The sequence below is a fragment of the Mobula birostris genome, unplaced genomic scaffold, assembly GCF_030028105.1.
Source record: "Mobula birostris isolate sMobBir1 unplaced genomic scaffold, sMobBir1.hap1 scaffold_2899, whole genome shotgun sequence".
NCBI lineage: Eukaryota > Metazoa > Chordata > Chondrichthyes > Myliobatiformes > Myliobatidae > Mobula > Mobula birostris.
In genome coordinates, this window is record NW_027275958.1 from 1 (window position 1) to 23,139 (window position 23,139).

Here is a 23,139-nt window from a genome sequence, read left to right on the forward strand (position 1 = left end):
TGGAGTTTCTTCTGCCAACTGATTGGGCCATTTGTCAGAGGAAGGAAGACAGTTTCTTAACCTCTGGTGACTTTTGTTTTTCTACTCATTCAGGAACTGCAACTCTTGTAGGTGGGGCCCTGACAGTTGTGACTCCCTTGTGGGAGCTTGGGATTTGGCTGAATTGCCAACTGCTTTGTCATGTATTGCCTGTTGTGGTACGCCAGGGCACAGCAGCTGTAAGTGGGCATCAAATAAAAGATCTATGCCGCTCAGCACATGGTGATGGATGGCCGTGGGAAAGAATCACGGTGTATCAGAAGCGGGGGTGGGGGGGGGGGAACAAGTATGAATAGATGATCCCGGGGAGAGTCGAGTATTGTGGTACAGTGAGTAGAGCAATTTCCTCACAGCTCCAGTGGTCTGTGTTTGATCCTGACATCTACCGGCTGTGTGTGTGTGGGGAGTGGGGTGGGTGGTGGTGTTGGAGGGGGTGGAGGTTGTTCTATTTCCCTGTGAATGTGTGGGTTTCCCCTGGGTGCTCCAGTTTCTTCACACTGATCCCGGGAGTGTGTGATGGGACAGTATTGAGGGAACTTCACTCTGTGTCTGACCTATGGAGTGTGTGATGGGATGGTGTAGAGGGAGTTTCACTCTGTGTCTGACCCAGGGAGTGTGTGATGGGACGGTGTAGAGGGAACTTCAGTCTGTGTCTGACCCCAGGAGTGTGTGATGGGACAGTGTAGAGAGAGTTTCACTCTGTGTCTGACCCTGGGAGTGTGTGATGGGACAGTGTAGAGGGAGCTTCACTCTGTGTCTGACCCTGGGAGTTTGTGATGGGAGGGTGTGGAGGGACCTTCACTCTGTGTCTGACCTATGGAGCATGTGATGGGACTGTGTAGAGGGAGCTTCACTCTGTGTCTGACCCTGGGAGTGTGTGATGGGACGGTGTGGAGGGAGCTTCACTCTGTGTCTGACCCCGGGAGTGTGAGATGGGACAGTATTGAGGGAGTTTCACTCTGTGTCTGACCCTGGGAGTGTGTGATGGGGCGGTGTGGAGATACAGCACGGTAACAGGCCCTTCTAACACCGCCTAATTACACCCAGACATCCAATTAACCTGTATATCTTTGCAATACGGGAGAAAGCTGGAGCACCCAGAGGAAACTGACATATTCATGGGGAAAACATACAAACTCCTTACAGACAGTTGTGAGCATTAAACCCAGGTCGTTGGCCCTGTAATCATGTGCCCCTGATGCAGGGGTTCAGTGGGTTCATTTCATTCTTGTAAGTTGCCCTCCTCCACCCTTGCCCCCCCCCACCCTTGCCCCCTCCCCCCGCAGTGTGTTGGGGAGTAGAGAATTAACCATATACTGTAACAATTACAGCACGGAAACAGGCCATCTCGGCCCTTCTAGTCCGTGCCGAACTCTTACTCTCACCTAGTCCCACCGACCTGTACTCAGCCCATAACCCTCCATTCCTTTCCTCTCCATAATTGGGGGTACAAAATGGAATCGGTGTAAACGGGTGGTCAGTGGTCAATATGGACTAAGTGGGCTGAAAGGCCTAGTTCTGTGCTGTATCCCTCTGCGATGCCAGAGTCTGCTCTTGGGTAGAACAGTGTCAAATGAAGTGATAGAAACAGGGTTTGCATTGTTATACCGGCACCGCTATTCCCCCACCCCCTTCACTGGTTCATCTGTCGTGGGAAGAGGCTGTAGGAACAGCAGGAAGTTCCTGTTCGTTAGATCATCAGTTGACTGTTGCATTTTGCTGTTTCCTTGCAGGACCCGGCAGTGATCGAACACATGGCAGAGCACCAGCAGCCTGATCTGGGGCAGTTGTACAACCCCTTCGAGACAACCAGAGGGGTGAGTATGGCACAGAGCTGCCCTTCTATCCAGCTATCGACCACCGACGAGGAAGGCCATCTCCCACCACCACCTCAGAGAGTCAGGAACTGACAGCACTGGCCTTGCACATCCGTCTCTGTATGTATAAATCTGCAATAACCCTTCCTTACTCCCCACTGTATCTCTTGTTGGATTCCAGCCTAATCTCATTTCTGCGGATGTTATTCTGTATATACATCCCACTGAACCCCTAGATCAGATTCCAGCTGTAGCCCACTCCAGGGATCTGTTATTCTTTATATAAGTACCCTAACCCCTGGATTATACCCCAGGCTGTAACCTACTCCCAAGGATATATTATTTTATATATAAATATCTCTGAACCCTTGGATTAGATCCCAGCCTGTAGCCCACCCTGCGGATCTGTTATTCTATATATAACTCCCCCCCCCCCCCCCCAAACCCTGGATAGGATCCCAGGCTGTAGTCCACTCCAGGGATCTGTTATTCTATACATAACCCCCCCAGTCTTGGATTAGATCCTAAACTGTAACTCACTCCCGAGGATCTGTTATTCTATATATAAAGCAGCCGCCCCCCCCCCCCCCCAAGCCCTGGATTGGATCCCAGGCTGTAGCCCCCTCCCCCCTCTGATCCCAGCTCTCATCCGTGCCGGGTCTTCACCATCCCCTCCGACCTTCAACTGTCGGAGGCAGAGCTCTATAACCCCCCTCCCCCCTCTGATCCCAGCTCTCATCCGTGCCGGGTCTTTACCATCCCCTGCGACCTTCAACTGTCGGAGGCAGAGCGCTATAACCCCCCTCCCCCCTCTGATCCCAGCTCTCATCCGTGCCGGGTCTTTACCATCCCCTCCGACCTTCAACTGTCGGAGGCAGAGAGCTATAAAGAAAGCAGGATCTCCCAGTGGCCACACATTTTAATTCCACATCCCATTTCCATTCTGACATGTCTATCCACGGCCTCCTCTACTGTAAAGATGAAGCCACACTCAGGTTGGAGGAACAACACCTTATATTCCGTCTGGGTAGCCTCCAACCTGATGGCATGAACATCGACTTCTCCAACTTCCGCTAATGCCCCACCTCCCCCTTGTACCCCATCTGTTACTTATTTTTATACACACATTCTTTCTCTCACTCTCCTTTTTCTCCCTCTGTCCTTCTGAATATACTCCTTGCCCATTCTCTGGGTCACCCCCCCCCCCGTCTTTCTTCCCAGACCTCCTGTCCCGTGATCCTCTCGCATCCCTTTTGCCAATCACCTGTCCAGCTCTTAGCTCCATCCCTCCCCCTCCTGTCTTCTCCTATCATTTTGGATCTCCCCCTCCCCCTCCAGCTTTCAAATTCCTTATTCACTCTTCCTTCAGTTAGTCCTGACGAAGAGTCTCGGCCTGAAACGTCGACTGCACCTCTTCCTAGAGATGCTGCCTGGCCTGCTGCGTTCACCAGCAACTTTGATGTGTGTTGCTTGAATTTCCAGCATCTGCAGAATTCCTGTTGTTTGAGTCCACTCCGGGGACCTGTTATTCTATATATAACCCCCCCAGTCTTAGATTAGATCTCAAGCTGTAACTCACTCCCAGGGATCTGTTATTCTATATATAAAACAGTCGCCCCCCCCCCCCCCAAGCCCTGGATTAGATCTCAAGCTGTAACTCACTCCCAGGGATCTGTTATTCTATATATAAACCAGTTGCCCCCCCCCCCCAAGCCCTGGATTAGATCGCAGGCTGTAACTCACTCCCGGGGGTCTGTTATTCTGCACACTTCCTCCAAAAGTCCTGAGCCCCTGGATTATATTCCAGCCTGTAACAACTTCCATGGATATAACCCCTTACAAACCCCTCATTAGATTCCAAACTGTAGGTGAATACCAGCAAATTATAAACACAAGACACTCTGCAGATGCTGGAAATATTAAGAAACATGCACAAAATACTGGAGGAATTTAGCAGGTCTAGCAGCATCTATGGAGGGGAGTAAACTGTCAACATTTTGGGCCGAGCCTTTTCCATGGATGCTACCTGACTTGCTGAGTTCCTCCAGAATTCTGTGCGCATTTCTCACTCCCAGGAATCTGTTATTCTATGTAAAAACCTCCTCCAAGCCTCTTGTATCCCAGCTTGTGACTGGCTCCCAGGGATCTGTAACTCCACAGAACAACTGAACGCCGTGGTAGTGCAATGCCATTACTGCTCAGGGCATCGGAGTTGAGAGTTCAATTCCGGCATCATTTGTAAGGAGTTTGTGTGTCTCCCCGTGAACACGTGGCTTTCCTCTGGGTGCTCCGGTTTCCTCCCACAGTCCAGAGACATAGCAGTTAGTAGGTTAATTGGTCAATGTAAATTGTCCCGTGGTTAAATAGGTGGGTGGGGGAGCCTGCTCTGTGCTGTATCTCTAAATAAAAATGAGGTCACTCCCCTGAGTCCCTGGAATAGATCCCAGTGCCTGCTAAAAGATCCATTTCAGATTCTGTCAGAACTGATGCCTTGACTTGTTTTCCCTGAGGTGCTTCTTCCCTCTGCTGCTCAGCATGTAAATATATGTACGATCCCCAGGGCACAGAGAGCAGTGAGAGGCTGGTGAGGCTCCTGTATTCAGCCACAGGTCTAACCAGCTTAACACGCACTTGGAGGCTGCTGCTGCAGGTGGGAGCCACGTTGGGCAGTGCTGTGCTGCTTGTGTGTGTTAGAATAACCTGACCCACGGAGCGGTGAGTTGGAGCTACCCTCCTGTCAAAGGGCTGATGATTTTTAAAAATATTTCCTGGCCCTCTGGAGAGCTGGGTTCTCTGTGTTGATGCTCTCACAGTCACGGTGACAGAGGGGCTGTAAAGAAGGTGTGCTGCCATATTGGAGGGTCGTTACACTGCTGGAGGGTCAGCGAGGGAGTGTAACAATGCTGGAGGGTCGGTAAGGGAGCGTTTCACTACTGGAGGGTCGGCGTGGAGGGAGCATTACACTACTGGAGGGTCAGTGAGGAGGGAGTGTTACACTGCTGAAGGGTCAGTGAGGAGGGAGCATTACACTACTGGAGGGTCGGTGTGGAGTTTTACACTGCTGGAGGGTCTGTGAGGGAGTGTTACACTACTGGAGGGTCGGTGAGAGAGTGTATCACTGCTGGAGGGTCGGTGAGGAGGGAGCGTTACACTACTGGAGGGTCGGTGTAGAGGGAGTTTTACACTGCTGGAGGGTCGGTGAGAGAGTGTATCACTGCTGGAGGGTCGGTGAGGAGGGAGCATTACACTACTGGAGGGTCGGTGAGGGAGTTTTACACTGCTGGAGGGTCGGTGAGGGAGTTTTACACTACTGGAGGGTTGGTGAGGAGGGGGTGTTACACTATTGTAGGGGCGGTGAGGAGGGATCGCTGCGTTGTGAGAGGCTTGCTGAGAAGACTTGCTGAGTTGTGGAACTTTCTGAAAGATGTGCTTTAAAAATCTGTCAGCTGACTATTGAGTCATCAAGACTGCTGAAAACAGACCTACTCAGCAACACTGGGTTCCCTGTGGCAATCAGCTCCGTGTGGTCAAAGTGACAACACCTCAACATGACCTCACCTGGCCACGCGTGTCATCGGGACATCCCTCACCTGAGGACGGCACTGCAGTGAAACGTGTCCCTTCTCTCTGCCTACACAAAGAAAAGCTGGGATGAGCGGACAGTGACTAACCCCTTGGTGTGTGGTGCAGAGGCAGGATCAGCGGTCTCCTCCCAAAACCCTCTACTTCACAATATGGCAAAAGAGGAAGTAACTGATCAGAAAAGTCTCCTATTCATCAGAGTCAGTTTTATTATCACTGTCGCATGTCATGAAATTTGCTGTTTTGCGGCAGCAGTGGTTTACAATAAAAGTTAAATAACTAGTGCCAAAGAGGAATAGTGAGGTGGTGGTCATGGACTGTTCAGTAACCTGATAGCGGAGGGAAAGAAGCCGTACCTAAAGCATCGGGTGTGTCTCCTCCCTGGCAGTAGTAATGAGCAGAGGGCAAGTCCTGGATCATGAGGGTCCCTAGTGATGGATGTAGCCTGGAGGCACTGACTTTGAAGATGTCCTGAATGGTGGGGAGACGAGTTCAAAATGTAAATTTATTATCAAATTATGTATAAGTTCAAAGTAAGATTTAGTATCAGAGTACATACAACCCTGAGATTCTTGCTGAGTATGCCTGCAGGAAAAAGAGTCTCAGGGTTGTATGTAACACACACAAAATGCTGGAGGAACTCAGCAGGCCAGGCAGCATCTATGGAAACAGTCTATGTTTCAGGCCCTTCGGCAGGACTGGAGAAAGAAAGATGAGGAGTAGATTTAAAAGGTTGGGGGAGAGGAGGGAGAAACACAAGGTGATAGGTGAAACCGGGAGATGGGATGGGGGAGTGGTGAAGCAAAGAGATGGGAAGTTGACTGGTGAACGAGATACAGGGCTGGAGAAAGGGGAGTCTAATAGGAGAGGACAGAAGGCCATGGAAGAAAGAAAAAGGGGAGGAGCAGCAGAAGTGGGGGTGGGGTGGGCGATGGGCAGGCAAGGAGATAAGATGAGAGAGGGAAAAGGAGGGGAGAGGATTACTGGAAGTTTGAGAAATCGATGTTCATGCCATCAGGTTGGAGGCTACCCAGACAGAATATAAGGTGTTGTTCCTCCAACCTGAGTGTGGCCTCATCGTGACAGTAGAGGAGGTCATGAATTGACATATCGGAATGGGAATGGGGTGGAATTAAAATGGGTGGCCACTTCTTTTGGCAGATGGTGCGTAGGTGCTCCTCCAGGCTACATCGGATCTCACCAATATACAGGCCACAATGAGAGGACAGCTGCTGGGGGAACCCTGCCCCGAATGAAGAGGTCTAGCCTTGAACACAAGATGACCCAGTCCGATGACATACCCTGGCCTCACTGGAATGGTGCAGTACTGGCAGCCAAGTGTGAGAGAGAGAATAACCAGGGTTCCTGCACCCCATCACTGTCCCATGACCCTGGGGTTAGAAAGGAGGAATCAATCAGGGCGCTTGTTCCCCGTCAGAACCCAGTGACCCCAGAGTTAGAGAGAGAGGGAATCAGCTAGTGATTCCCTGGAGTGGGGGCGTGATGCGTTTGTCAGTTGAGGAATATTGAGCGAATGGAACTGAGCTGCAGATCTTGTCTGTGGACACAAGGGACTGAATGAACCTTACTGCACTATGTGGAGTTTGGCACTGTAATCACCATAGCCTTGTCATGCTGGCTGGTGTGTGTGTGTGTTTGTGCGTGCTCATGGGAGTATGCAGTGAACACGGACTGTATGTGGCCGGCTGGAAGACTGGGACTGAACAATTTGTCCTGTCTAACCAGCGTCCTGTCCTGAGATCTTCTGCACTCACAAGGCCACCAACATCTTTGCTTCTCTCTTTCCAGGCTCCCCCTCTGTACACCCCTGCTCCCGCCATGACCACACCGCTGCCCCCGGAGAGACCCCCAGCTCCAGCTCCCGGTCTGTCCACCAGGAAGCAGAGTGCTGGAGAGCAAAGGAACTACGGGACCCAGGTCAGTAGCACCAGTGTCAGTCACCTCGCATCCTACCCTCTTTAGCCGACCCACACGAGCCCCGGTATTCCCACTCACTGTCTCCCTGTCCGCTACCTCACTTACCAACCCTAACACATCCCCATCCCTGTCTGCTCGGAAGCATTTTGCATGGTTCAAAATCAACATATCAGAAGCAGTGCTGCTGACGGATGACCCATACAGACAGAGAAATGACATGCTTGAAGCTGCAGAATTCAGTATTAACTCCAGAAAGCAGCAGCATGGCCCAGACAAAGAATGAACTGCCACTCCTCAGGCCTAGGTTGAGCCTCATTGCGACAGTGCGGGAGGTCACAGACCAGTGGCTTGAGCAGGGAAGTAAGGCACCACGGTAGCGAGTGATTAGCACAACACTATTACAGCTCAGGGCATCAGAGTTCAGAATTCAGTTCCGGTGTCCATTGTACGTCCTACCTGCGGAATGCGTGGGTTTCCTTGGGTGCTCTAGTTTCTTCCCACAGATGCACCAGGTAGGTTAATTGGTCATTGTAAAGTGTCCCATGAGTAAGTTAGGGTTAAACTGTTGGTGGGGGCTGCTGGGTGGTGTGGCTTGAAGGGTCACAAGGACCTACTCTGCACTGTGTCTCTAAATTAATTAATTAAAGTGGCAAGGATCAGGGAGCTCGGGGTCTCCCCCAACAGACTGAACCTGGGCATTGATTGAAATCCGTCCCTGTGTCTGACTCCCCTCCCATTACAGGAAGGATGTGGAGGCCTTGGAGAGGATCCAGAAATGGTTCACCAGGATGCTGCCTAGATTAGAAAGTGTAAGTTATAGGGAGAGGCTGGATAAACATGTGTTGTCTTCTTTGGAGCCTGAGGGGAGGCCAGATGAATGTTTATCAAATCATGAGAGGCACAAATAGTCAGAGCCTGTTTCACAGCGTGGAGTTATCTAATACCAGATGGCATAGCTTTAAGGGGGCAGAGTGTTGAGGAAATGTGCAGGGAAATGTTTTATACAGAGAGTGGAGGGTGTCTGGAACATGCTGCCAGAGGCAGTGGTGGAAGCAGATAGGGGCTTTTAGACAGGCAGGGAATTGGAGAACAGGAAAATGAGGAGTATAAAACCACGAGGGGTATAGATAGGTTGAATGCATACAGTTTCTTTTCCCCCAGGGTTGGGGAATCAAGAACCAGAGGGCACAGGTTTAAGCTGAGAGAGGAGAAGAGATGCCTGAGAGGCATATTTTCACATAATAGGTGACGAGCTGCCAGTGGAAGTGGTTGAGGCAGGTATGTTAACAACATTTAAAAGACACTTGGCCAGGTACATAGATAGGAAAGGTTTAAAGCAGGGGTTCCCAACCTGAGATCCTCAGACCCCTTGGTTAATGATTGGGGTCCATGGCATAAAAAAGGTTGTGAACCTCTGGTTTAGAGGGATTATGGGCCTGCATGGGCAAATGAACTGGCTTAGATGGGAATGTTGGTCAGCATAGATTGGTCGGGCCAAAGGGCCTGTTACCATGCTTTTTGACTCTGAGAGACATGGATCACATGTGGACAAAAGGGATTTCATTTGGCATCACAGTTGGCACAGACGCCGTGGGTCAAAGGATGTGTTCTTGTGCTGTAATGTCCCATCCCGTCACCGGTGCCAGGCACCCTGAGCCGATTCGCTGAGCAGTTTGGTTGATGCCTTGCAGAAACCCACAACAGTCCTGACGGCTGACTTGCAGCGGCAGCAGGAGGAGCTGGAGAGAAAGGCAGCTGAGCTGGACCGGAAAGAGCGGGCATTACAGAACGCATCTGCCTCCTCAGGGGGTGAGTCACACGTGCCTAACCCCCATCACCGCTTTTCCCGCTGTGTTGAGCCGCACTGGAGGGGGTACAGGAAAGGCTCCCAGGAATGATGCCAGGAACCAGAGAGCTTGAGTAACCTGGAGAGGCTGGATAGTTTGGGGCTGTTTTCCCTGGAGTGAAGGAAGCTGAAAGGTGAGCTAGTAGAGGTTTATAAAATCACGAGGGGTATAGATAAGGTGAGTGGTAGGGCAGGGTAGGTCAGTTTAAAACTAGGTAGCACAGGTTTAAAGTGCAGGAGGGAAAATGTAAAGGGAAACCTGAGGGGCAACTTTTTCAGACAGTGGGTGGATTGAGGTGCCAGCGGAAGCAGCAGAAGGGGTTACAATTATGTTAAGTACATTTGGATGGATAAATGGATAGGGATTGGGCTTCCCCCAGGACCCGCGGGTAATCGTCCCTGAAAGAACTGATGAACTGTGCAGTCCATTAGCTGCAGGAGCAGAATTAGGCTATTTGGCCCATTGAGTCTGCTCTGCCATTCCATTATGACTGATTTATCTTCCCTCTCAACCCCATTCTCTTACCTTCTCATCATAACACTTACTAATCAAAAGTCTGTTAACCTCCACTTTAAATATACCTAATGACTTGGCCTCCACAGCTGTCTGTGACAATGAATTTCACAAATTCTCCACTTTATGGCTAAAGAAGTTCCTCCTCATCTGTGTTCTAAAGGGACATCCCTCTATTCTGAGGCTGTGCCCTCTGGTCCTAGACTCCCCCACTATTGGAAACATGCTTTCCACGTCCGCTCTATCTAGGCCTTTTAATATTTCAACAGGATTTCCCCCCAGCCCCCATTCTTCTAAACTCTACCAAGATTGGACCCACGTGTTAACACTTTCATTCCCGGAATCATTCTCGTGAACCTCCTTTGGGCCCTCTCCAATGCCACGGCATCCTTCGGAGCCTGTGCCTTCTGATCTTAGACTCTTCCACTATTGGAAACACCTTCTTCGCTCTATCCGGGCCTTCACTTAGGCCAGCCAGCCTATCCACCCAGGAAACATAGAACATTATAGCACAGTACAGGCCCTTTGGCCCGCAATGTTTTGCCAACCTTTTAACCTACTCATAAGATCAATCTAACCCTTCCCTCCTACATAGCCCTCCATTTTTCTATCATTCATGTGCCCAGGAGTTTATTAAATGTCCCTAATCCATCTGCCTCTGACACTACCCCTGGCAGGACATTCCTCCGGTCACCTTAAACTTATGCTCCCTCATTTTAACCATTTTCACCCTGGGACTTGGCTATTTGTTAGAATGAACACAATATGAGCCATGGTCTGTGGTTTAAGTTTAATAATGATTGTTTATATTTGCAGGAACTGTGCATAACTGGCCCCCGCTGCCCTCGTTCTGCCCCGTGAAGCCCTGTTTCTATCATGACATCAAGGGGGAGATTCCCCAAGACCTGCAGAAGACCGTCACCATCATGTATTATGTATGGATGTGTGAGTACCCGTAAACCAGTTCACTTTTTGTGTAGAGACGGCTCACTGTGTTACACATGGCCATGCGCGTTTCAACCATCTTCTCACAGCTCCCATCGGGCAGGAGCAACTGAAGCCTGAAGTCCCACACCACTAGGTTCAGTAACAGCAATTTAGCTTCAACCATTTGGTTCTTGAATCAACTGGTACAACCCTAATCACTACCTCAGTACAGCGACACTGTGACCACATTGCAGTTCCATAGATTTTTTTTCTAATTTATGTATCTGATACTATGTGCCTGTGATGCTGCTGCAAGTACGTTTTTCATTGCACCTTTACATGCATGGACTTGTGCATCTGACAATCTTGGTTTTGCAGCGAGCTTCTAACCAACCCACCCTGGATATTCATAAGCAAAGACACCACCTGCCCCAGATATTCCCTCTTTTCCCCTGCTCCCATCGGGCAGCATGTACCACCAGGCTCAAGGACAGCTTCTATTCAGGTATAGTCAGACTCTTGAAAGGACCTTTAGTGTGATAAGATCAACTCTTGGCCTCGCAATCTACCTTGTTATGATCTTATCTTTTACCTGCACTGCACCTTTTTCAGTAGCTTTATTCTGCTGTTGTTTACCTTGTTCTACCTCGGTGCGCTCTGTAATGATGTGATCTGTATGAGCACTATGCAAGACGAGCTTTTCACTGTATCTCATACACGTAACAATAATAAACCAAAGACAGTCGCCTCCCTCACCCAAACAAAAACAGGCCATGATCCCAATCCAAACTAATCCCATCTACCTGCGCATGGTCTATATCCCTCCATTCCCTGCCTGTCCACGTTGCTATTTGTATCTGCTTCCTCTCTTTCTCCTGCCAACCTGTCCAGGCATGTATACCCAACAATGTCAAAACAAGAAGTTCCTCATACGTTCTCTGTAAACTTTCCCCTTCTCACTTTAAAGCTGTGCCCTCTAGTATTTAACATTACCCCTGACAAAAGGACACTGATTGTCTATCCTATCTCTGCCTCATAATTTTATAAATCTCTATCAGATCTCCCCTCAGCCTCTGGTGCTCCAGAGAAAATAACACAAATTTGTCCAACCTTTCTTTATAGCTCATCGGCCTCTAACCAGGCAGCTTCCTGCATCTTCTCCAAAGCTCCAATATCCTTCCTGCAGTGGGAATGACTGAATGCAATTCTCCAGAAGTCCTATAATTTTTGTCCCTTTTGAACTTACCCCTGCCATCTTGTACCTGTGCCATCCAGCATTTGACATTTCATTCCCAGGAGAGAAGGCTATCTATCTATGCCTCTCATAACCTGGTAACCCTCTGTGGCAGGGGTTCCCAACACTTTTTATGCCATGGACACCTACCAGTGGTTCTGTGAACCCCAGGTTGGAATCTCCTGCTATATGGGGTCCCCACTCCATAGAAAACAACCAAGTTTGTCCATCTCTCCTTATAGTTCATGCCCCCTCATCCAGGCAGCAGCTTGATGAATCTCTCCTGCAACCTCTCCAAAGCCTCTACGTCCTCCCAGTAATGGGGGCGACCAGAACTGCACGCAGTACTCCAAATTTGGCTAAGTTTTACGCAGCTGCAACATGAATTGCTAACTTCTGTACTCAGTGCATTGACCAGTGAAAGTAAGCATGACATACATCGAAGCATGCAGTGAAATGTGACCCACGCAGTCCGAGGATTGGGCCGGGGGGCAGCCCATGAGTGTCGCTATGATTCCAGCGCAACATAGCATGCCCACCTCACTAACCCTAACCCGTACATCTTTGGAATGTGAAAGGAAACCAGATCACCTGTAGGAAACCCACGCAGCCATGGGGAGAACATACCCACTCCTTATAGATGGCGGCAGGAATTGAACCACGATCTACCGATCGGTCACTGGCACTATAAAGCTTCGCACTAACCGCTGTGCTACCAGGCTGTCCTCCCTGTCGACCACCAGATTCCCATCTGTACTGATCCCACTTGATCTGTAGACTTGTTTGCCTTGGTGATTCCTTCCCAGATAATCTGTCCTTTGCAAGGCTTCTTGTAGGCTGGCGTAGTGTTGGTGAGGAAGGCATTGGTGATTGGTGAGTGTCCCTCTTTGCCTGTGTCCACAGTGAGTGCCGTAGTGCTCTTCTTCAACCTGCTGGGGAGCCTTGCCTGGTTCACGGTCAGCGTGGAGGAGGGGACGCACTTCGGCCTCTCCATTCTCTGGCTGCTGCTCTTCACGCCCTGTTCCTTCATCTGCTGGTACAGACCCATCTACAAGGCATTCAGGTAACTGTCTGCGCTGTGTAGCGGAGAGGGTGGGGCCTTTTCACCCATTGCGAATGCAAGGTCGAAGAGTGAGAGGGGCAGCATGGAAGTTGGCCCTTTGGCCCAGACACACAGAGATACAGGTGCAACATGTACACACACACACTCACACTCACACTCACACTCACACTCACACTCACACTCACACACTCACTCTTCACTTGAGCTCTGTGTCATTGCAGCCAAGAGACAGTGGCTCTACCTGTGCTGGGAACGTTCTCTGTAAATGCCGACATACTGCACAGAAACCCCTGTAAATACCGACACCCTCCCAGGGACCCCTATGAAAACAGACTCATGCCCTGAGACCCCCTGAAAATACCAACACACTCCCTGGGACCACTTGTGAATTCTGACACACTCCCCGGGACCCTTTGTGAATACTGATACACTTCCTGCGACCCTTTAAGTACCAGTACATTCCTGGGAACCCTGTGAAATCTGACGCACTCCCTGGGACCCCTGTAAGTACAGACACACTCTCCATGGGCCCCCCAATAAATAGTGACAGAGCAGGTCTGCCTCTTCTTCCTTTCTACCCTGTGTGTTGGGGCAGTTCCAACTCTCCTCCTGTACTTCTCACCTGCCTACTGCTGCCACCTAGTGTTAGAAGCCTCATACTACAACCTAGCAGTGTTGGGTCTGGTAAACAACAGGAATTCTGCAGATGCTGGAAATTCAAGCAACACACATCAAAGTTGCTGGTGAACGCAGCAGGCCAGGCTGCACCTCTTCCTAGAGATGCTGCCTGGCCTGCTGCATTCACCAGCAACTTTGATGTGTGTTGGGTCTGGTGTTCAGGTTGTTTAAGGTCTGTTTTCTTTCTTTCCTCTGCAGGAGTGACAGCTCATTCAACTTCTTCACCTTCTTCTTCGTGTTCTTCATCCAGGACATTGTCTTTGTTTTAGAGTCAGTGGGGATTCCAGGCTGGGGCTTCTGGTGAGTAGCTGTTCTCCAAGGTGCAGTGATGATGAACAGAGCCCCTGGATGACTCCCCCCTCTTTCTGACCCCGGGATCAGTGGTCGGTGATGGTGAGCAGGAACCCTGGCTGATACCCCCTCTCTCTATAACCTGTTTGAAGTCTCTTGTGCGTGTTTGAAAAGAAGGTAGTAAATGGCACGTTTAAGAGGCTTTTAAAAGTGTGATTGTCAACATCCAAGACCAACGTGTTCCTGTTAGGGTGTGAAGGCTGATGACAGCTATCAAGCAGTCAAGAAAATTAAGCATATATTGGGTTGGGATTGAGCGAATCCATGGATGACTATAAAAAGATTAAGAGTACTCAGAAAAAGGAAGTCAGATGGGAAAAGGGTGTGTGCGTTATGGATCTGGAAGTAGGGTTAATGAATATCCCAAGAGGTTCTATACTTATATTAAGGGTAAAATTGTGGCCGGGGAGAGGGTAGGACCCCTTAGAGATAAGCAGGGTATGTCTTGAGCCACAGGAGATGGGTGGGATTTTTAATGAATGTTTCTCCTTGGTACTACGGAGGAGAAAATCATGGTTTCTCAAGAGGTTAGGGAAACAAGTGGACATGAAGTATTGAGTATAAGAGGTGCAATGTTATGTTGAAGTTACATAAGATGTTGGTGAGGTCTAATTTGCAGTACCCTCTGCAGTTTTGGTTACCTGTCTGTAGAAAAGGTATCAATGAGATTGAAAGAGTACAGGGAAAATTTGCAAGGGTGTAGTTGGGTCTTGAGGACCTGAATTATTGGGAAAGGTTGACTAGGTTGGGACTTTATTCTGTGGAGCATAGCAGAGTGACAGGGGTATGCAAAATTGAGGGCTAAAGACAGGGTAAATGCAAGCAGGCTTTTTCCACTGAGGTTGGTTGGTTGCGACTAGAACTAGGGGTTATAGTATTACAGTGAAAGGTGAGATATTTAAGGGGAACCTGAGAGGGTGGTGAGCTGCCAGTAGAAGTGGTGAATGTGGGTTTGATTGCAACATTTAATAAAAGTTTGGATGAGAACATGGATGGGAGGGGTATGAAGGGCTATGGTGATGGGACTAGGCACAGACTAAATGGGCTGAAAGACCTGTTTCTATGCTATAGTGCTCGATGGCTCTGTTTTAGAGGACATTATATTATCAGGGAGGAGATATTTTCAGCCTTCCAGTTCATTAGGGTGGATAAATCTCCAGAGCCTGACCAGGTGTATCCTCAAACTTTATTGGAGGAAAGAGAAGTCGTTGTGGAGGCCCTTGGAGAAAACTTTGCTTCATCGTTAGTCACTGGTGGGGTTCCTGAAGACTGGAAGTGGCTAATATTGTTCTATTGTTTAAGAAGAACATACACAAAATGCTAGAGGAACAGGGTACAGCAGAACTGGAGAAAAGGGAAGGAGAGTTAAAAGGTGAGGGGGGAGGGGAGGGAGAGGTAAGGTGAATCTGCAAGGGGGAGGGGTGAAATAAAGAACTGGACATGTAGGGAGCAATCCTTGCAGAAAGCGGGGGTGAGTTGAGGGAAAGATGTGCTTGGTGGTGAGATCTCGTTGGAGACGGTGGAAGTTGTAGAGAATTATGTGCTGGTCGAGGAGGCTGGTGGGGTGGTAGGTGAGAACAAGAGGAACCCTATCCCTGGTAGGGTGGCAGGAGGATGGGGTAAGAGCAGAAATGTTTGAAATGGAAGAGATGTGGTTGAGGGCAGTGTTGATGCTGGAGGAAGGAAAGCCCCTTTCTTTGGAGGAGGACATCTCCTTTGTTCTGGAATGAAAAGCCTCATCCTGAGAGAAGATGCAGTGTAGACAGAGGGATTGAGAGAAGGGGATAGAAGAGGTATAGTCTCGGTAGCTGTGAGAGTCTGTGGGTTTGTAATAGACATCTGTAGATAAGCTGTCTCCAGAGATGGAGACAGAGAGATCAAGAAAGGGAAGGGAGATGTCAAAAATGGACCAGGTAAATTTGAGGGCTGGTTGGAATTTGGAGGCAAAGTGGATGAAATCTACAAGTTCCACATAGGTGCAGGAAGTTGACTTTATCTACTGATGAGGGCAGTAGATGTCTATTTGGACTTCAGCTTGGTCTTTGACAAGATCCCACACCATAGGCTGGTCTGGAAGATAAGGTCCCAAGGAATCCAAGCAGAGCTAACCAGGAGATTCAAATTGGTAGGAAGCAATGGGTGGTGGTTGAAGGTTGTTGGTTGGAATGAAGGCTGGTCATGACTTCCCGTGTGCTGTGGCGGTCAGTACTGGGACCCTAGTTATTAATTATTTATATAAATGATTTGGATACAAATGCACAAGATTGGATCGGTAAATTTGCAGATGACGTGAAATTAGGAAGTGTTATTGATAGTGAAGAAGATGATCAAAGACTACAGGGGGCTCTCGATCAGTTAGGGAAGTGGGCAGAGGAGTGGCAAGTGGATTTCAGTACAGCTAAATACACAGAGTTCAGGAGCTGGGACATTATATTGCAGTTATTAGTGGTTGGTGAGGCTACTCTTGGAGTCTTATAGACTGATATTAGGATTTGTTCTACAAGTTACAGTGAGTGGGGGTTGTTTATCACCTACCTAAAGAACAGATAGCAATAAACATGAAAGAGTGCATAGAACATTTACAAGATGTTGCTGTGACTTTAGGACTTCAGTTATAGGGAAAAGTTGAATAGATTAGGACAGGAGTGCAGGAGAATGGGGAGAAATTTTATTTAAAAATTCAGGGTTATAGATAGGATGAATACATTCAGGGTTTTTTGTTCCTCAGATTGGGTAAGACTAGAACTAGAGGTCATAAGACACAGAAGCAGAACTAGGCTATTCAGTCCATCAAGTCTGTTCTGCCTTTCTATCATAGCTGATTATTATCACTCACATCTCCATTCTCCTGCCTTCTCCTTGTAACCTTTGATACCCTTCGTAATCAAGAACCTTTATCAAACTCTTTCTTAAATATAATTAATGTCTTGGCCTCCATAGCCATCTGTGACAATGAAATCCACAGATTCACCACACTCTGGCTAAAGAAATTATTCCTTATCTCTGTTCTAAAGGAACTTCCTTCTGTTTTGATGCTGTGCCCTCTGGTCCTTTAGACTTCCTCACTATAGACAACATTCTTCCCACATCCACTCTATCTAAGCCTTTCAATATTTGATAGGTTTCAATGAGATCCCCGTTGATTCTTCTAAGCTCCATCAAGTACATCAAATTCTTTTCATATGCTGACCTTTTCATTCCCTGAATCATTCTTGTGAAGCTCCTCTGGATCCACTCCAATGTCAGCACAATTTTTCTTAGCTAAGGGGCCCAAAGCTGCTCACAGTTCTCTAAGTGAGGCCTCACCAGTGCCTTAAAGCCTCAGCATTGCATCCTTGCTTTTACTGTATATTCTAGTCCTCTCAAAATGAATACTAATATTGTGTTTGCCTTCCTTACCACTAACTCAACACCCACAACACGCTGGAGGTACTCAGCAGGTCGGGCAGCATCCGTGGAAGTGATCAGTCTACGTTTTGGGCTGAAACCCTTCGTCAGGTCTGACAAAGGGTTCCAGCCCGAAACGTTGACTGATCGTTTCCATGGATGCTGCCTGACCTGCTGAGTTCCTCCAGCATGTTGTGAGTGTTGCTTTGACTCCAGCATCTGCAGAGTATTTTGTATTTATCACTAACTCAATCTGCAAGTTATCCTTTAGGGAATCCTGCAGTAGGACTCCCAAGTCCCTTTGCCCCTCTGATTTTTAAATTTTCTCCTCATTTAGAAAATAGTCTTCTCCTTTATTCCTTCTACCAAAGTGCAAGACCATACACTTCCCCACACTATATTCCATCTGCCACTTCTCTGTCCGTTCTTCCAATTTGTCCAAGTCTTTCCGCAGACTCTCTGCTTCCACAATACAGATGATATGGATGGAAGGAGTGTGGTGCGCTTTCGTCTGGGCGCAGCTAGATGGGACTAGACAACGGTCCTGGCTAACATGGACTAGATGGGCTGAAAAGCCTGCTGTAGTGCTCTATGACTCCATGATTATTGGCGTGTTGGGCATCATACCAACAACAGAATGACAGCAGGATTACCCAATTGCCATCCACCAGTTTGGTCATGTGATTCCAAGCAGCCAATGGCAGAGCTTGCGGTGCACAGCCTCTCGCCTCTCACTCATCTCTCTTTCTCCGACTAGTGGCTGGATTGCCTCGCTATCTGCCTTGAAGAGCAATGTATTCGTGGGGGCAATTATGATGGTGGTTTCGGTTTTGTTCACTACCTCTGCTGTGATGGGCGTTGTGATGCTGAAGAAGGTGAGTCCAGCTACTCCCTGGGGTGTACCCTCCTCCCTCCTCCCTCTTCACTCCTCACTCCAACAGCCCACTCCTTCCTCCCTCACCTTTCCTTCCTTCAGCCCTCCTCTTCCCACTCTCCCTTTTCTGTCCTTTCCTGAGGCACTGCCATTTGAAGATGTCCTCAATGGTGGGGAGGGTGGTGTTCATGATGGAGTCGGCTGAATCTACAGTCCTCTTCATCCTCATAGTATGACTGATGTGTACCTTTGGGCTGTGATTGCTTAATCACCTTTAAATCCAAAACCTGATTCATCTGCTTAAGAACATTCTGCTCCGCATCCCCTCCACCCTCTGTGCGAAGACCTACTTCCGCTGAGCAGTTAGTTCAAACTTATAAGTTTATAGGCTCCTCACTTGAGGAAACACATCCACCCTTATAACCATCTGCTTGAGGAGCTCGATGGGTTGAGTAGCATCTGTGGGGTGAGAGGAATTGTCGACTCCTGGAGACTTGATGCAGGGTCTCGACCCAAACCATCAACAGTTTCTTTTCCTCCTTCCCTCCCTCAGGTGCTGCTCGACCTGCTGAGTTCCCTCCTTTTGAATCTCTGCCCTTGAATCCTAGACTCTCCTACGAATGAAAACATCTGCTCCACTCTGCCTTGGCCTTTCAGTGTCCAGTGGATTTTAATGAGTTCTCTCTCTGCCCCCCCCCCCCCCCGCCCACTTTATCCTTCTGAACTCTAGCAAGTACAGGCTGAGAGACATCAGATGCTCCTCATATATTAAGCCTTTTATTCCCAGGATCATTCTTGTGAACCGCCTCTGGACTCTCTCCAGGGCCAGCACATCCTTTCTTAGATACGGCCCTAAAACTCCTCACAATTTTTCATCATATGAACCTTAAGTGGCTAATCCCTGATCAGTGAACCCAGATCTGGGGCTCACCAGTCGTTAGGAACGTTGTTTGTGTTTCTAATCTGAACAGAAAATCCATCATTTGGGACTGCAACCACCCAGACCATGCTGTCTCCTCACTGCTGTAGTGAAGGAGGGGGTACAGGAGCCTCAGGCCCACAGCACCAGGTTCACAAACAGTTATTACTCCTCAGCCACCAGGCTCTTGAACCAGAGGGGATAACTTAACTCGTCCCATCACTGAAATGTTCCCACAACTTATGCACTCATTCTCAAGGACGCTTCATCTCTTATTTTCAATATTTTTTGTTTATTTATTTATTATTATTGTTTCTTTCTATTTATATTTGCAGAGTTTGTTTTTTGCACACTGGTGGAAAGGCCATTTGGTGTGGTCTTTCATTGATTCTCTCATGGTTATTACTCTATTATGGATTCATTGAGTATGCCCACAAGAAAATGAATCTCAGGGCTGTATATGCTGACAAAAATGTATTTTCATGCAAATTTACTGTGAACTTTCTACAGAATTCTAAGGGATATAGAAACAGAATACAGCAGGACGAGGCCCCTCAGCCCCTCGAGGCTGTCCTACCATTCAGTAGCACTATGTCCCAAGCCTCTCCTCTTTGTCAGTTCCTTGATTGTTCAAACCGTGACTGCCCCCTCGCCACGAGGCTGTCATGGGAAGGTGGGATAAATCGGGAATGACGGGAGCAGCAGCCTCCGACATTGGAAACTTACTGTAACCGCCAACTCGATGGTGTCTCTGGTGCGGGTGGTGTCGTGAAATGAAGCCAGGCCGGCCACTAACTGTTCTGTTTGCTCCCCACTCCCTTCTACCCCATCCCCTACCCTCCTGCCCTGCTCCCTCCCCTCTTCCTCTGCTCCCAGGTTCACTCCCTGTACCGACGGACAGGTGCCAGTTTCCAGAAGGCACAGGAGGAGTTGGCGGCTGGAGTGATGTCCAACCCCGCCATGCAGACTGCAGCCTCCAATGCTGCCAGCGCCGCCGCTCACTCTGCCTTCCAGCGCAACTGAAGGCTGAGGAGGGAGGGGTGGACCCACCCCCCCAGCCCCGCTGCTCAGCCGCTCTGAAGCCATGGCTTCTGCAGAGGTGAAAGGTCGTGCCAAATGATTCACAACCATATCATGTTTAACCCTTGGATTTTGCTCCCGGTCAGTGGACAGGGAATAGCCTCTCCTGTTCCCCGTCCCCAGTAGGATTCTGGACATTCCCAGTCTCCCAGTCGGATTCTGGACATTCCTAGTCCCCTTTTATTCCTGAATATTCCCAGTTCTCCTGTAGGTTCCTGGACATTCCTTGCCCCCCCCCCCCAATTAGGATCCTTTCTAGAACCATTCGGGTTCGCAGAATTCTACATCACCTGTGTCTGGAGTACTGGACTTGTCCGGCTGATGTCCATTTCCGTACCCCAGTGGATGCTACCTTGCCCCGCAACGCTGTGTCCAAGCGAGGAGATCCCCTTCCCGATGAATCAGCCTTGGCAGGATGGAGGGAGGGTGAGAGAAACCTGTGATCAGTGACACACAGGGGAAATGAGTGCTCACTAAGGTGGGGCGGGGGGGGGGGGGGCTGCCTGCCTCCTTGTGGCCGACCCCAAAAAGTGCAGCCCTGACATCTGCCACAGGAATCACCCTTCGCGGGCCTCTCTGAATCACGCCTGGTAAATCCAGCTTGGCCCAAAATTATTCTTGCACTAAACTTGCCACTTGTCTCGGTGAGTTTTCCCCAGAGGTTTAAGCAGACTATTTCCAGAGATGAGTTTTCCAATTACCTTGGTTGTTTTCCTCCTTTGGTCTTGGGAGGTGAGGGAGTAGGGGATGGTGGTGGGGGGAAGGACTCGCTAGAGTTTGTCTGCTCCAGACAGCAGAGTGGAGCATTCCTCCTTGCATTTCACCCAGTTTCAATTCTGACCTCTTGCTGAACTTTCCCATTCCCCATTAAGCCCTCAGCTCTCTGGGCCCCGAGGCTCAGAATACCCTACCTGCATCCTCTCCCCATCTCCCATACTTCGTAAATGGCTCTCCCTCTCTTTCTCAGACGAGTTGCCCTACTAATCTCACTTGGACAGTGTCAAGCACTTTGTTAATCTGTCTTGGGAGGTCTTACTGTATTAAAAAACTGTTACACTGATCCAAGCTCCTTGTCTTCCTTGCCTGCTGGCTCCTTGAATGATCTCACGGATTCACTTTTACTAACCTTGGATTGTCTGGGCTAGATGCAAGATCCCTCCACCTGATTCCCCCGTTGGTGACCGAATGCGGATCAACAGTGTAGAAGTCAAAACGGAACTCAATTTGTAAATCCCCAAAGCAAGTGCTTGAATCGCCAAGTCCTAGGGAACAAGCTCTGGTAAACATGATCAGTGTAGATGAGGTACTCTTCTCGAAGAAAGGCTTTAGCCCTCAACGTCAGCAATCTCTCACAGATGCTGCTCAACCTGCTGAGTTCCTCCAGCAGATTGTATGTCTGCCATAGACACTTACTGCACAGAAATAGGCCCTTTGGCCCATCTGATCCATGCTGAACTGTTATCCTGTGTAGCACCTGGACCATAGCACCCCTCCCTTATTCAAAATTCTCTTAAATGTTAAAATCAAACCTGCATCCACCTCTTCCGCTGACAGCTCATTCCACATACTCACCACTGCCTGAGTGAAGAAGTTCTCCCTCAGGTTCCCTGTAGATATTTCACCCTTTCACTCTTAATCTATAACCTCTAGTTCTAGACTCACCCAACCTCAGTGGAAAAGGCCTGCTTGCATTTATCCTATCTATGCCCCTCATAATTTTGAATAACTTTATCGAATCAGCTCTCAGTCTTCCACCAGGGGAAAAATCCTAGCCTGTTCAATGTTTCTTGATAACTCAGCTCCTTAATATCCTTGCAAATTTTCCCTGTGCTTCTTCAATCTTGTCTTGTGTCTTGCTAAGTGACAGCATAGACGTGGTGGGCTGAAGGGAGGTTTCCTGTGCTGTACAGCTCTTAGAACATAGAATACTACAGCATAGGCTATGCCTCTGATCATTTTATAAACTTTTAATAGTTTTCTCCTCGGCCTCTGACACCCCAGAGAAAACAACCTACACTTTCAACCTCTCCTGAAAGCAAGCCTAATCATACCGAGTAATACTAATCTCACTTGCCTGCTTATCCCTCTTAGCCCTGTTCAGATGCCTCTGAAATATTGTCACTGTTTGTACCCCCACATCTCCTCTGGCAGCTTATTCCAGAGACCAACAATTAACGTGGAAAATTTACCCCTCGGATCCCCTTTAAAATCCACCCCCCCCACCTGAAATGCATGCTCTCTAATAATGGACATTTGAATCCAGGGACAAAGATTCTGGCTGTCTAACCTATCTGTGCCTCTGATAATTGTGTATGGTCCTGTCAGGTTCACCTTCAGCCTCTCACACTCCAAAGGAAACCTGAAAGAAAAATGAGTAGAGTAGCTTTATTTGTCAGGTCTATATTTGGGGCGGCATGGTAGTGATAGTGGTTGTCACAGCGCTTTACAGTTCCAGCAACCTGAGTTCAATTCCTGCCATTGCCTGGCGGGAGTTTGTGTATGCTCCCCATGACCGTGTGTGTTTCCTCTGTGCTATAGTTTCACCCCACAGTCCAAAGGCATACCAGTCGGTGGGTTAATTAGTCATTGTAAATTGTCCCGTGATTAGATCAGGATTAAATTGGGGGATGAGGGTGGGGGGGCAGGTTACCGGGCGAAAGGACCTATTCCGCATTGTATGTCAATAAATAAATTAAAACATACAGTGAAATGCGTCATTTGCATCAAGTGAAATCCCTTTGTTCATTAATGCTCGTCATAGTCCCATAATCAGATCAAATGGTCCTATCATTGAATCAAATCCAGCAGATACCTCTGCAAATTTATACTCCTCATGGTCCTATCATCAAATGAAATCGGCCAGACTCCTCTGTACATTAATACTTCTAAT

The 23,139-nt window shown here is 48.7% G+C and overlaps 1 protein-coding gene across 2 annotated transcripts; it reads left to right on the top strand.

Annotated features, from left to right (window-relative positions):
- The first annotated feature begins 138 nt into the window (after nt 1-138).
- On the top strand, nt 139-21,309 carry LOC140192872 (secretory carrier-associated membrane protein 3-like). 2 transcript variants are annotated; one of them, XM_072250375.1, is made up of 9 exons: nt 139-218; nt 1,773-1,856; nt 7,248-7,376; nt 9,068-9,185; nt 10,553-10,681; nt 12,801-12,960; nt 13,837-13,938; nt 18,134-18,251; nt 20,046-21,309. In XM_072250375.1, exons 2-9 carry the CDS (start codon nt 1,794-1,796, stop codon nt 20,190-20,192), a joined length of 966 nt encoding a protein of 321 aa, XP_072106476.1. In that variant the 5' UTR covers nt 139-218; nt 1,773-1,793; the 3' UTR covers nt 20,193-21,309. The 2 variants fall into 2 exon arrangements, with proteins under 2 accessions (XP_072106476.1, XP_072106477.1); XM_072250376.1 differs by lacking the exons at nt 139-218; nt 1,773-1,856 and adding an exon at nt 1,877-1,976.
- Nucleotides 21,310-23,139: the final 1,830 nt, after the last annotated feature.